Source organism: Asterias amurensis, chromosome 5 (assembly GCF_032118995.1).
Source record: "Asterias amurensis chromosome 5, ASM3211899v1".
In the NCBI taxonomy this organism is placed as follows: Eukaryota; Metazoa; Echinodermata; class Asteroidea; order Forcipulatida; family Asteriidae; genus Asterias; species Asterias amurensis.
Window position 1 is genome coordinate 10,267,529 of NC_092652.1, and position 15,518 is coordinate 10,283,046.

The window sequence follows — 15,518 nt, forward strand, 5'->3', positions numbered from 1 at the left end:
ACTTGGGGCCTATGTGGGAGGGGGTAGGTCTTGAAAAGCACATCTAGGGATATTGAGGGGGGGGGGAGAGATGGGGGCCATGTTGGAAGGGGGGGAGAGAGTTTTGAATCCTTAGCAAAGGGTAATTTCTACAGTGTGGAATTAAAAATCAAACACAATTTTAGACGCAAAGCGTTAATACAAATACACATACAAAATGCTTTATTGTAACTAAAAAATATTGCCTGGAGAGGCAGTTGATAAAAATTACGAATTCCTTGCCAAGTTTTTATAACATGGGTTGATCTACATGTAAATAACTCCATGGGATTTTTTTGACAGACTAACGGACAGACCTAAGTAATCGTATTGAATTAATTATTGATTTACAGGAAACGTTAAGTTGCAATGAATCATGCCATCTTCATGGGGGTCACAGGAATAGCCCCTCCAAAACCCAAACATTACCGGTCTCCGCTGGGAATGCCGATGATTTGCCAAACCAAACACGACATCCCCCCAAAAACTTTGCAGTAAAAATGTGAACTTCTTAGTAAATCTTAAGCGGGATTAAACAACAACATACAAAGCCCAACTACAGCCACAACATGCAAGTTTTAAAATAAATACTCATCGGGCGAAACAGCACAAACATTTTTTGAAGATCATGCAATTTAGGTGCATAGTCATACTCTCTGTGAACATTTTAATAACAGCTTGTGGCTGAATCGCTCAAAATAACCACAGCACAAAGCAATTTTGTTAGCCAGAATTGGTTACCGTTCCCTGCTCGTTTTTTTTCTGCCCGGTAATTTATTACAAAAGAATAATTTTTTAGGATAGTGAGAAAAGAAGAAACACAATAGTCTCCCGCCCTTAACATTCCATTGCTAGTTGTAATTTAGTGAATATAAATACGCCTCCTACATATTCATGATCGACACACCTCTTATCAACACACCTCTTATCAACACACAGGGTAAGTATGCATGCATAGTAGACTACTACCAGCATGTGCTTTATGAAGCAAACAAGGAAGTGTTGCACGTGCGCAATGATCGCTAGCTACATGCGCAATGATCGCTAGCTACATACGCATGAAAAGATGGTTGCACATAAGCTTGAGCGATATCACAATATTATCGAATATCGCGATACTAATTTGGAAACGATTTCAATATCGGAACGATTTGGTTTTAATCGAAATATCGATACATCGCGATAAATCGAAATATCGATAAAATTTCCTCGCTGAGACATCTTGCACCCCATAGGTTTGGAGTAAAACCAGAAGAATAGGTCATTAGAACACCTATCTTATGCTATGACTGTCTCTTCTACAACTTTCACTGGGAGTTTGAAGACTGATGATGTCAAATTTAATTAATCGCGATTATATCGAATATCGCGATATATTGTCGGCGATATATCGTGAATAAAATAAATTGATATCGCCCAAGCTTAGTTGCACACACAAGTTTCAATCACTGTATATTCCAAAACTCCATGAAGTATAGTAAAACAAATATAACATGATTCTTTTGGTTTTATTTACCCTTACACCGATGTGTGTTAGCACTGTATACTCAGTACTGTGAAAAAAAAAACCAATCACAGGCATATTGACTAGTGCCCGCTCTGGTGCTATTCCCGCAAAACACGCGCGCGCGATCACAAGCCTATACTAGTTCATCCCACGTGACAGTGTTTCAGCCAACCAGAATACAGAATGAGCAAGAGGTGTGTTATAACTTCACCTAGTCACTTCGTTTCCCCCCCCCTTCCAGGAGTTAAAGGAACTACTTTGTGAACCCTGAATAACAAGGGGAGCTAATATTACCAAATGTACTACCTTCATTTCATACAGTAGTCACTTAACAAGCAGCCACAAACATTAATGGAACAGAAATTAATTTACTTTTAAATGAGACCATAATTCAAGTTATACTTGGCTCAGGTCCAGTGAACAATGCATTGAGCCAATCTTAGGTAATACTTAAAAAGAGCAGATTTAAACCACGGTCTCTGGCATACAGTTCATCTTTTACAACATAATTATACTGAAGTAAATTGTTTCCCTTGCTGGGACAACAAAACAATGAACCAATTTACATGAAAAATAATTTTAAATTGGGTTCCTTTAGAGTGCACAATTCATCGAAAAAATCTGACATCAATTCACAAATTACAGAACACTATAAGTAAAAAATCATCCTGAGGTATCGTTTCAAATGAAGCACATACAAACATAATTGTAGCACTTCGCACTATTGACACAAATTTTCTCAAAATACCCATATGTCAGACAGACATTCTACCAACTAGCTCTTACGGCATCAGCACGCAAGATCGTAGTACAGTCAGTACGCATGCTCAAACCATAGAAATAGAACCCGGAGAACGTCGCGTTTGTCATTGTGGGAGCGGTTTCGTTGAGAGATTATTTTCATGGACGCGCATATGCCACTTATTTACATGTGAATGGCAAAATATTTTGCCATATACAGTAGGCGTCACATTGACCAATGAAAACACATCTTGCCATTTTGCCATACATGGGTGTCATGCGAGGCTCATTTTGCCATACACACGAATCACGCGATGATCAATTTTTCTTTTTGTCTCTCTTATAAATAAAATGTGCCTCAAACTTTGTAAACCACAAACTGTCATGTGGCTGGCGCTGTGAGATGACTAACATGTCAACCACTTCCCAAGATGCCCTGAAAATAGCATCTCTTGGCCTTACTCCAGAGGGCGCACTATATTTGGCACTCTATTGCAAATTGCTTTCCGATCATTATGCTCTTCCAATGATGATATATTGGTTCAACGGCAACTTGTAGCTGCAGCCTACTTTATAGAGCAATGACATTGTTTGTAAAGCGAGTATAAGTGGACCAGGTCAAAAGCAGTAAAACCTCACATGCATGTTTGGCGGGTCACCAAATTTGGCGTCTCAAGGTGTTCATTTGTTTACTTGTTTAACAAGCTCTAAGATTGGTACCACTCGACACATTCTTCACATTATTCTTCTGTCCACCTTCTGTTTGTTTTACTGCACTTGGATTTTTCTGAGCGATAAAAGTTAAAGAAAACCCCACAAGTAGCAAAAACAATAAAGGACATGCAAATTAAATTACTGTACAATTCTTCAACAAGGATTATTTATTTTATTTTGTAAGCAAATTTTTAAAATCTAGATAATTGAAATACACACTCCTTGGTCCAGAAAGGGGGGGTTAAAGAAATTAACTAAAACGGCATTGTGCTCAACTATTACAGCAATGTGTTCGAAATGGCAGAAATTTGACGGTAAATTGACATTGTTTACGTACTTCTTAATTCTGCACATACTTCCTAGAACACTCAATAAACCTGGTAATTTTGCCGCCATCTAGCGCCCACAAAAGTCCCCAAATGCAAGTTTGCAGAAAAGTATGCCGTCTCGCAAAACCAATTTAATAGAACTATTATTTATTAACCACACAAAAATTCCTAAGCACTTGAAGTGTGCTAAGCAAAAAACAAGCAGGGAACCAACAGGCCTGGAATTACACGGGGGCTGTTGCCTTGGTGCTACTTCAAAGTGTCATGCAGATTTTAAGATTTGCCAATGCAAGTGCCCTTGGGAGACTGAAAATGGCCTTGCCCCCTCAAAGATGAAATACAAGGCCTGAACAAAACCAATCAAAATCGGTGTCTAACAGATAGCATTCTTGCTGGTCACATAAATCTGCTTGGTAATAATTTTTCATTGGCACTTTTTTTTAACAGCTCTTTTAAAATTTGGATAAATGGGTTCGGAGGGGACTTCCTGATTTATGGTCTTACGTTTTTTTATTTACAGTATTTACAAGACTTATCTGTACAGCTGACCAGACTGTACACGATTAAGTGGGGAATTTAGTTTTAAACGTTTCTACAAGTATACTATTCTAGTGCATTTAAAAGGGGGGAGAAAAAGAAAAAGGAAAAAAAAAAAGAAAAAAAAACGCAAACAAAAACCACTACTTGACAAGTTAAAAAGCAATGGGACAATCATTCTTCATTAAAAATACAAATAGGAACAATTCAACACATCAAATCAGCCAGCGTCCACTCGGAGTGTCGACGAACTGTGCTGTTTAGATATATTTCTTTTAAACATCAATGTTTTCACCGGCTCATCATAATTTAATTCTTCTCTCGCTAGAAGCCTCCGGACTTAAAATTGATTGAATTCAAACACACATTAACGAGGAGTTAGTCAAATCTTTTTGTACATACACGTATATATTTGGCAACATGGCGTGTTGGTTGGATGAAAGGGAGTTTGCCAGCACCAGAATACTGCTTTAACGTTGTTTTTTTTTTCAAGCGAGAAAGAAAATGGCGTCCAGTTGTGAGTTTGAGTATGCAGATTGCGTCTTGTTCCGAGTAACTCCTTTTTTTGCAACTCTTGAATGAAATCTCATCCCCCAAAAAAGGAAAATATACAATCTGGCCAGTTCATCCATCGAGAAATCCTTTTCTTGTCCTATTTTTTTTTTCCCCAATGTAAAATTGAGGTTTTTATTTTTATTTTTGTGTTAGAAAACTCACTACGCTTTGGTCTCTTTCTCTTTCTCTTTGGCTGCTATAGCATCCCTCATGTCTTCTTCTTTCGACTCCGTGTGCCACGTCAATCTCTCTTCGTAGAATGCGATGACGACCTGGGGACACTTCACATTGGCTTCTTTCGCTCGGACCAAGTCGGCGCGGTCACTGCCTTTCCTACAAAAAAATAAAAGAAGAAAAAAAATTGGTAAAATGAGTTGGCTAAATCAGTGTTGAGAGCATGTCCATTTCATTTAAAGGTACTAGCACTATTAGTTTGTATACTTTGAATAGGACCATACCATTTCATTAGGAATATAAGTTCAGAATCTTTTTCCGTAGCTCCAAGGATTTTCTCTGGTTCCAGTTTTCTGTCAAAGCCCTCGGGCTCTGTCGAGCTTGCGCTTGGTGTGCATTCTAGCGTCTGGCCCTGTAAATAAGAATGGCAAAGAATTAGTTACAAATATTCTGCTGTATGTCTCCCTTCAAGCAAATACAAACTGCTTGTCCTGAAACACATCAGGATTTTTGTTTTTAAACCCATAATTTTATTTGAAGATAGGGTGCCTGACATAGTTTAGCAAACCTAACTTGCGACTGTCCGTTTAAACCGTTCCTACAAATTCCAATCGGAACTAGGAGCCCATCTCAGCACACTTTCAAGGACTAAAAGTATATATATATACCTTCTTCTTTTTTTGGCGTCTGGCAATTTTTCGCCTTGTTTTTCTCTACTTTTGTCCTTGGTGGTATAGAGTGCTTTTGTTGCTTTTGTGGGGTTTGTTCTATATACATACATGTATGTATTTGTTTCTCTCTAGTTCTGTGTTTTTGCTTTTCTACAGGGCCCCCAGAGAGAACAGTGTTTTACCACTGATGGGGCTACCCTGTATAAATAATACTTAATAATAATATAAGTTATCACACAAGCGCAAGTGGAATACGGAAAAATATAGCGCTTCGGCCTCGTTGGATATGGGACGCAGACGCGCTATATTTTCCGTATTTCCACGAGCGTGCGTGATAACGTATTTATCTTCAAGCAAACTTTGCGCATGACATAGAACACACAAGACATTAGCCGTGTAACATAGGTTTTCATCACCACTCCATTCTGCGAATCCGATTGGAGGATTAGCGCATACTTGAAGATAATTAACAATAACACTGTAATCCAGTCTTTACAGTCTGTATATTCAGTAAACCACAGGTAAATCACTCCGTTGGGATTCAAACCTGTGACCTTTGCATTGCCATAGCAGATCTCTTACCAGCTAGCCCGATGGCTAGAGGCAGTTCAAATCCTTAGCAGCGTATATTAATAACAACTAGTTCTTAGCACACTTTTACAATAACGTATCAATGCGCTTTACATTAGTGCCCTGGTCATTGGGCCAATATCATTTCTTTTTTGATCTTTCTCAGCTCCATGGGGAGTATACAACCCTGGGTTGCAGTGGCTTTTCAAACACAATATCAACCTCTACCCTCGCACGTACCCATTTTTACCCTTGGGTGAAGGGAAGCACTTGTAGTAAAGTATCTTGCTCAAGGACACTAGTGTCATGACCAGGATTCGAACCCCAAGAGCTTGAATTCAATGCTCTAAACCCAGGGTTCGAATTTTACACTGGACAACTGGCCGGGGCCAATGATTTCAGTGATTGGCCAGTAAACTCTGAACAGGACAAGTCTAGTGGTCTCGTTTTTTAACATCTTTGTCTTTAAAGACTGAAGCCCAAGGTTGAGTCTCACAAATATATTTCAATCCAAGTCATGACACCACATGATTTAAAGGATTTGGATACTTTTTGTTACACAAAACACAATGTCCACAGATTTACAATAAACTTACAGTTTGAAGATAATGATGGTAGAAAGCATACCTTTAAATATTAGTTGCCGAGGTGCTGTAATTTGTGAGAAATTAGCAAAACAATGGCACAAACATATAATTTCTGAGCTAAAATAATGTTTGTCTCCTGTGACAAAAATGAGTAAAAAATTTAAATTTTTCGTCTCCTGAGACAAAAATTATTTTTGTGACTTGTTTTACTCATTACTAAAAAACTACAGCACCTGAGTAAGTAATATTTCAAGGGAAGCTTTCTACCATCATTATCTTCAAATATTGTGAGTTTAATGTAAATCTGTGGACATTGTGTTTTGTGTTCTACAAAAAGTATCCAGACCCTTTGATTCAGAAAAGGATTTGACCTTACCGCCGTCATCTTTGCCATTTTAGGAACTCCTTCACCACCGTTGAGTTTGCGTTTATTCGCTTGCTGAGGTAATTTAACCGAGTCAAGGTATACCTGGATGAGCTCTGGACAATCAAGATTCTCCTCGGGTTCCCATGTGTTCTGGTCACTGAATAACCAAAGAAAAAAACATGCAAGCTTGATTTAGTTTTGGTTATGAGCTTGTTTACTTGTTCACACTAGTCTGTGGTCCATAGTAAAGGCATTGAACACATTTGGTAGTTATCCAAAACCAGAGCAGTGTCTTACCAACTAGACTACCGAGGTTGCCCGGCAGCTAGAGGCAGTTCGAATGTTAAATAGATGTTGCCCTACTTGCCTATTCCTATGCAAAGTACATGTACATACCTGTTCATACGCATGTATATCAAGCAAGGCTATGGTCCCCAAGCAAAATCATGACATACATACGTATGGACATGGTATCAAATGTACATGTACTTTGCACAGGAAAAGTGAAGTAGGACAACTTTGAGTTGAGCTTGAAAGCAAGCCAAAAATATTATATCTCTAAATTTTTGATATTGTGGAGAAAACATATAAGGGTAAATTTTCACCGAAGTTCGTCGCCAGGTCACATGATCCACATGGTCAAATTCAAGGTCAAAGTAGAGGTCAAAAGGTTATCATACCTAAACATGTTCCTACAAAAGAAATAAAGACATATTTGGAAACCTTACACAATTTCCTTTCCAAAGACACCAATTTCAACCAATTTGACACAAAGGTTACCGATTTATGGTCAGTTGAATGTCAGAGGTCAGGCGCATTTTGACCGAAATCAACAAGAAAGAGTATGCCGTAGCGCGAGAACCGTTTATCGGATGGAGCTGAAATTTAAAACTTGAGCTTGTTGAGCCACGATTACCCCATCAACCAAATATGAGCAAATTTGAAGTGGGTAGGGTTTAAAATTGCCTTTTTTTGGGGTGATTTGACACGGAATGACCCAATTACCAATAGTGTCCACTAGGTGCGACTAGTCAAGTAGCATATATTTCATTAGTCGCCTAGGCTTAGATGACCTCAAAAACCTACTTGTTAAACAGATTGAGAAAAAAAATCCCCTTTAAAGGTAAGGGCGAGTAATAAATTTCACTAGTCGCCCAGGCTTAAAAGGACAAAATGGCAACTAGGCTGTTTGTGATAAAGGACTATTTTATCCTGCCCATGTATATTGTACACCACTGTGTTATCTTCCTTCTACTAAAGGCAGTGGACACTATTTGTAATTACTCAAAATAATAATCATCATAAAACCTTTCTTTATTACCAGTAATGGGGAGAGGTTGATAGTACAAAACATTGTGAGAAACGGCTCCCTCTGAAGTGAAGTAGTTTTCGAGAAAGAAGTAATTTTCCACGAATTTGATTTCGAGACCTCAAGTTTAGAACTTGAGGTCTCGAAATCAAGCATCAGAAAGCACACAACTTCGTGCGACAAGGGTGTTTTTTTCTTTCATTAGTATCTTGCAACTTCTACAACCGATTGAGCTCAAATTTTCACAGGTTTGTTATTTCATGCCTATGTTGAGATACACCAAGTGAGAAGACTGGTCTTTGACAATTACCAATAGTGTCCACTGTCTTTAATTGGTATGAAAGAATAAAGACCTTGGTCACGAGCTAGGAAAGCAACCATCGTATACTGCCTTAGTTATTTTCTAGACTTATATCACTTTATGACTAGACTTACTCTGGGTAGCCTTTCCATTTGAGAAGGTACTCTACTTTGCCTCCTTTGACCCTCCTGTTCAGGACCTTCTCCACCTGGTAAGCTTCCTCTTCCTCCTCGTCAGCTGCGCTGCCCTCAGCCATCGGGTCTTTATCCTCCTTCTTCGACATGGATTTATCTTTGCTCTTTGGGTTACTTCTTCCCATTATTTTCTGACGACCTTGTGATGATAAATCACGGCTCTGTAGAATGGCAACACAAAAACAAGTACGTTAATACTACATGTATCAGTAACCGACATTGGAAAGATTGAACAGATAAAAGTTCTGATTAATTAAAGGCAGTGAGAAACAGCTCCCTCTGAAGTGACGTAGTTTTCGAAAAAAAAAGTAATTTTCAACGAATTTGATTAAATCAAGCATCTGAAAGCACACAACTTCGTGTGACCATGGTGCGACAAGGGTGTTTTTTTCTTTCATTAATATCTCGCGACTTTGACGACCGATTGAGCTCATATTTTCACAGGTTTGTTATTTTATGCATATGTTGAGATACACCAACTGTGAAGACTAGTCTTTGACAATTACCAATAGTGTCCAGTGTCTTTAACACACAACACACATGGTAGTGAATTGTTTCCCTTGAGTAGCAGAGCAAAATGCTCCCCAAAATGGATCAGTTGTTACTCAAAAATCAGCATTGCTACTAAATATTGGCATTCTGTGCCCACAAAACTATGCAAAATTGTTGGACGTCATGATTTTTGAAAGTGGTAAAAATGGAGCAAATCTGTTGACTAGCTGTCGAAATTGTACGTGTTGGACCTGAAAGTCGTTCGAGTTTGAGTCGTAACCCTCCGGCTTTGCCGTCGGCAGGAGGGTTACGTTATCGCAACTATAAACTGCTCACTGCTAATGAAATTCATATTAGAATAATTTTTTTATATTATGCAATACTTTCCTCTGTCTCTGAAACAAATATTTGATTTAAAATGTCACGACCAAAATAATTAATAGACATAAATCAAATGTGTTTTACAATTTGACATACATGCTGAAAATTGTGCTTGGCTTGCTTTTTTCCCCAGACTTACACAGCTGACAAGTGACAGCAGACTCGGCCCAAATTTTCCGCAGTCTTTTTTCATTTCATGTATGTGGGGCCTCTATTTTATCACACAAAACATGAATACTGTGACTGTCTGCTCTACCAGTCGGAAAAGTTGCCGTATGGCGCCACCACTTTTTCATTCGATATGAAATAATATAGTATCTAATTTACCTCAATGAGATATCCCTTTTTGTAAAAATTAGTGAAAAAGTGGTGGCGCCATACGGAAAGTTATCCTACCAGTCGAGCAGTACAATAATTTTAGATTTTTTAAATAGATTTAATTTATTTAACCCAAACCACCATGACCATCATCCATTTTCTTACACTTTTTAAGGTTTGATGGGATTTTTAATATTGTAGGCTTATGCCTTTTAACACCCCATATCCATTTTCATTCAGGTATTTGTCAAAGCTGTTTTTGAACTGATCGGTTGTCTTGGCTTTGAGTTTGACCACGTTGGCTGGGAATCTATTCCGGTTATCTACAACTCGTTGCGTGAACACCACAGTATGACTATACTCTTGTGGAGGGATGTACTTATTGGAAGATAGATAGATTATTTAGATAGATAGAAATCACATGACAATTGAATGACAAACAACAATGGTATGCAATTGCATGCAATGCAACAATGTCGATCCAGCTACAACTTGCAAGTTCCACATCTTCCTCATTATGCTAGCCCTTGTTAATAAAATTAAATTTTAGGTTTTTGTGTTAACTAAATGAACACCAAGGCCGGCAAGCACGCCACTGTGCCACTGTTTGTTGCAAACACATGCAATATCCGTCGGTGTCGGTGACACACAATACGTTTGGGTCGGCCAATCGTTAGAACACACATGTCATTTCGTTTAAAAAACAAACTGTTTATTTAATAACATATAAAACACCGTTCAGTCAATTGACTCAAATAAAAGTAAACATTTATGTATGTTTAGAAGTTTACTAATACACATCAAGGAGACAGAAAGACAAGAAACTTACAGTCTTTTACTTCTTAGGTGAATCTCAAGATTGTGAAGCATGCATCCGAGCACACGAACAAGGCGGGAAAATAGACTCACACACAACAACCTGCAATTAGTTGATATAGCGCCCCCTTGCGTTGAACTGCGGCTCTCCATCCTACATCACAAAAAGGGGGTGGGGCCGGGTGGGGGAGGGTGGTGAGAGTAGAGGCTTTAGACGGAAAGACATGCTTTTTGCTGTTCGGTTTAGTCATGGTCAAACCAACTACCTATATGGTCAAACATGGAGGTAGGAATCAAACTACGTCTATGTTATAATAGATCTTGAATTTGCATCGGGATAAAGAATATTAATTTTGGTTTTTGCCATACACCGATGTGTGTTAGCATTGTATTTTCAGTACTTTCCCAGAGTCCTGTGAACAAATATCACAGGCATGTTACTCGGGTGGGATTCGAACCAACGACCCTTGCAATTCTAGAGCAGTGTCTTACCAACTAGACTACCGAGGTTGCCCGGTAGCTAGAGATAGTTCGAATCCTATGTTTTGGCAGCGGGTACCACAACGATATAATAGATGTTAAATTTGCATTGGGGATGAAGAATATTAATTCTGGTTTTTTACCCATACACCGATGTGTGTTAGCACTGTATACTCAGTAATTTACCTCTCTGTTTAAACCATTAAAATGTCAATTAGGTGAAAGAAAAAAAAAAAACCCATAATTTGTACTGTTCCTTGATACCCAAATTCATATGCGCTCTGGTTGGCAGGCATTGGGTTTGATTAGCAGGCATGCTTGGTAGGCACACCTTTTTTTAATTGAGTCAAAATTACAATAAAACTCAATTTTCTATTTCACATATTGGTCTCTGATTATAAATTAATCAAAGTCACATCACCAATTGTATACCCCCAAAAATGAGCCACAGTTGCCCCCACCTCCCCCATTACGGGAGGTAGAAGTAGTCCGAGTGTTTCCAAACATCACCCCAAGGAAAATCTATTAAATAGGCCACCACTGTTTCCATCCTGGGTCACTTGCCTATTCGGCACCCATTGTCCTTTCTCTATGCTATGACAAAAAGCTTAATCCCAACTCATTTACAAAAACTCCCCCCCCCCCCCATAACCAACCCCGCCCGCCCACTCCTCCATAAACACAACACATCACATGGAGCTTTTCAACAAGAGGGCGCTGTCCAACAAGACCGTTCAAAATGTTTAAAGTCTGGTACCTTCAAAGGACAAACAAACAACAGTAATTATCACTTTAGGAGTAGTGGAACCATACGACTTGAATTCAGACAACCTTGTTTTTTTGTTATGAGCGCGAGGTTGACCGTGGGTTGACCACAACAATACAGTACTATACTTTTAATCAGCGGAAGTGTTCAGTTACATTATTTTCGAGAGACCGGTGATGCTGTGCACAATGTCAACGTTGTCTTGATTGGGCCGTGTTGGTTTGGGGGTAATATTTGGGTCTAAACATGGGAAAGCTGCTTTATTTTCTTTCACATCTGTATCTGTTTAGTGTGGTGACTGCAAGTGTCTGTGTTCATCGGCCACCAGGCCGAGACGAGGTAGGCAAAATACATTTTCTTGCTATGTTTTTTAGTTACACAATCACGATTAACGTGTCAAACAAATTAATTGGTTCCCTGATGATGCCTGACTTGTCATTTTGCCGGTAACAAGGTCGTCCACGTCAAAAGTCATGAAGTTTCTCACAACAAAGTTGCCCCATACAAAGTTGCCCCTTTCTAAACAGTCGCCGGAAGTCGCCTCTACCACTCCAGTGCCACTACTCTAAAACTAAACTGTTTGCCAACATCCCAAACAAAGATGTCCTCACTGCACTTTTTTGTTTTATGTATTGTTGTTGAACAAGTTATGTATTTGATTTACCCTTGCTCTATGGATTTACTGACAAATTATGGGATAACTTTCCGTATCAATCATGCCACCACCTTTTCACTCATTTTTTACAAAAAGAAAAAGGGATATCTCATTTGAGTCAATGTAGACCCAGTGACTGGGGCGCTAGATTCCTTCTTTTGAAATTTTGACATTATAATAATTAATAGGCCTATGACCGATAATGTCAAAATTTCGAAAAAAGGAATCTAGCGCCCATAACACTGGGTCTAATCTTATTGTGGTAAATTATTTACTATTTATATATTATAACATATTGAATGAAAAAAGGGGTGGCGTAAGGCGTGATACAGAAACTTTTCAAAATTATTTATGATTAAAATATTATTTTGTATGAATTGGAAACTTTTTAAAGTGATTTTCTAAGATATCCGTGCATGATGTGTGGATAGAAACATTAGATAGTGTCTTACTTTCATATGACGCCTGTGTCTTACAGGTATAACTACAGGGCCCAATTTCATGGCTCTGCTTACCGCCAAATTCTGCGCTTACGATCGTGATTCCCCGCTTACGTGCAAGCGCCAAATTTCTGCGCTAGCCTTGTAAGCGTAGAATGCCTAGTAACGTGGAGAACGCACGCGCAGAAGCCCAATTTCGCCGCTAACCCGTGAAATACGCTTGCCGTAAGCACAGAATTCCCTGTTTCCGTAAGCGCCGATTCTGTGCTTACGGTAAGCAGAGCCATGAAATTGGGCCCAGATTGTTTCGACAGACAGACAGACATTCACATACATATTTAGAACTGTTTTCAAGAAGAAACAAAATCGTGGTATAATTGACTTTTGGTACGAATGCAGTTAATTGAGTAAAACACTGACGATGTGCAAAACACTCATTGTAGACCATACAGCTCAGTAATGAGTCAATGACTAGTCCATGGAGTTGTAGACACTGTTTTAGTGGACTTGTCTTTATGGCAAAAAGTACAGCAGCTCCTGTTTACTGAAATTGAGATTACAGGAAATTGAGATTACAATTTAATTCAACTGCATTTATCTCTTCCCCTGAACCAGAATCTTAGAAAGTCTTGGTAAAAAGGTATTCTACAGAATGGAATGCCTAAAATGGTGTAATATAGTTGTTTCTTGTTAAAGACACTAGACACTATTGGTAATTGTCAAAGACCAGTTCACTTGGTGTATCCCAACATATGCACAAAATAACAAACCTGTGAAAATTTGAGCTCAATCGATCGTCGAAGTTGCGAGATTAAAAATGAAAGAAAAAAAACACCCTTGTCACACGAAGTTGTGTGCTTTCAGATGCTTGATTTCGAGACCTCAAATTCTAAATCTGAGGTCTCGACATCAAATCCGTGGAAAATTACTTCTTTCTCGAAAACTACATCACTTCAGAGGGAGCCGTTTTTCACAATGTTTTATACTATCAACCTCTACCCATTACTCAGAATCAAGATAGGTTTTATGATAATAATAATTTTGAGTAATTACCAAAAGTGTCCATTAAATTCAATTCAAGAATACATTTTATTTCCATACTTCCATAAAAGAATAACAACAGTTACATGTATTAGGAGTAAAGCAAAACATATCATTAAGTAAGAGTAAACATGAATAAATTAATAGAGGGCGGGGCTGTTTTGGTAAGCATTTAGCTTGTAAAAAACAGCCAGACAGACAAGAAAACAAGACAACCAGACAGGCAGACAAACAGACAAAAGGGCAGATGAACATAATACATGACACAATGAATTCGTAATAAAAGTGACAAGATGGCAGAACAGTTTAAAGCTGAAAATAAATCGCCTTTAGAGCATCAACATAACATCATCAAGTGTCAAATTACGTTAAATGCTTTAAAAAAATAAGCTGGTCCCAGTGGTCCGGTGGTACTGCAAGTTATTTTCAGGCTGTTTTTTTTTCTCCTTTTTTTTTTACATTTTTTACTATAGATCTTGTTTTGCTAATAGTCTGTTAACTTCAACTTCAGACTTTGATTTTATTTGGAATTTGTAAAATTGTTGCAAGTATTTTTTAAATGATTCAAATGGAGCCAATCGCAAGTTAGATTTGAATGATGTGGTACAATGAATAGGCCTACCAGACCTGCCAAGTCCCACGCATTAGGCGTGAGACTCACGCATTTGGGCTCTGTCTCACGCTCACACGCACAGCAACTATTTTCTCACGCATTGGGGCCAGACACCGGGAAAAAAAAAAAAATTAACGACAATGCATTGCCAAATTGGGGGGGGGGGTGGTGGTGAGTTTTGAAAAATCTCACGCATAGCTGGCCTCTGGACTTGGCATCTCTGGACTACATGAAGCTTAGTCACATGTGACTGCTTTTACAATGTGAATTCCTTTGACTATAGAGATAGGACTTGTCTAGTTCAAATGGTTCAGGGCACGCTTTTGTGTGATTTTGTAAGCAACCTTAGACACAATACACAATTCTGAATGAACATGTCACGTGTTATTAGTGGTAAAATTGTACCATGTTTTATTGCCCATCCTGAGGTTGTTGAACAATAGCTTGCCCGGATCATGTGATGTACATTACAGAAATATCCAATTAGAGTAATCTCTTGTGGCCAATTATGTCACGGGCATGGCACCAAACATGATACTAAATCTTACCAGCAAAATGCTTACTTCAAATTTTCTGCAGCCATCTATTTGTCAGAAAGAAATGATACTCGGATTCAGATCAAGTGGTTCTTTTGCAATTGCTACATGTTACATGTACATGTAGCTCAGTCACAAATGACTGCTTTTACAATATGAATTCCTTTGACTATAACTTTTCTAGTTTAACAAATAGTTCAGGGTACACTTTTGTGTGATTTTGCAAGCAACCGGAGACACAATACACAATTCTGAATGAACACATGTTAATGGTAAAATCGTACCATGCTTTGTCCAATCTGAGGTTGCTGAACAACAGCTTGCCCGAACCATGCAATGTACATTACAGAAATATCCAATTGGAGTATTCTCTTGTGACCAATCAAGTCATGGCACCAGACATGAT

The 15,518-nt window shown here is 38.5% G+C and overlaps 2 protein-coding genes across 2 annotated transcripts in view; one reads left to right on the forward strand and one right to left on the reverse strand.

The window, feature by feature from the left end:
- Nucleotides 1–174: 174 nt before the first annotated feature.
- On the reverse strand, nucleotides 175–10,698 carry LOC139937678 (chromobox protein homolog 3-like). The gene is made up of 5 exons (XM_071932936.1): nucleotides 10,595–10,698; nucleotides 8,515–8,735; nucleotides 6,780–6,927; nucleotides 4,860–4,987; nucleotides 175–4,734 (listed from the first exon to the last, which is right to left on the reverse strand). Exons 2-5 carry the CDS (start codon nucleotides 8,697–8,699, stop codon nucleotides 4,563–4,565), a joined length of 633 nt encoding a protein of 210 aa, XP_071789037.1. The 5' UTR covers nucleotides 8,700–8,735; nucleotides 10,595–10,698; the 3' UTR covers nucleotides 175–4,562.
- A 1,249-nt stretch (nucleotides 10,699–11,947) lies between these two features.
- The window catches only part of LOC139937431 (leishmanolysin-like peptidase), a 32,600-nt gene continuing 29,029 nt past the window's right edge, over nucleotides 11,948–15,518 (forward strand). Inside the window, exon 1 of the mRNA XM_071932572.1 lies at nucleotides 11,948–12,166. Within this exon, the coding sequence (XP_071788673.1) occupies nucleotides 12,074–12,166 (93 nt within the window). The 5' untranslated portion in view covers nucleotides 11,948–12,073. The remainder of the gene's footprint in view (nucleotides 12,167–15,518) is intronic.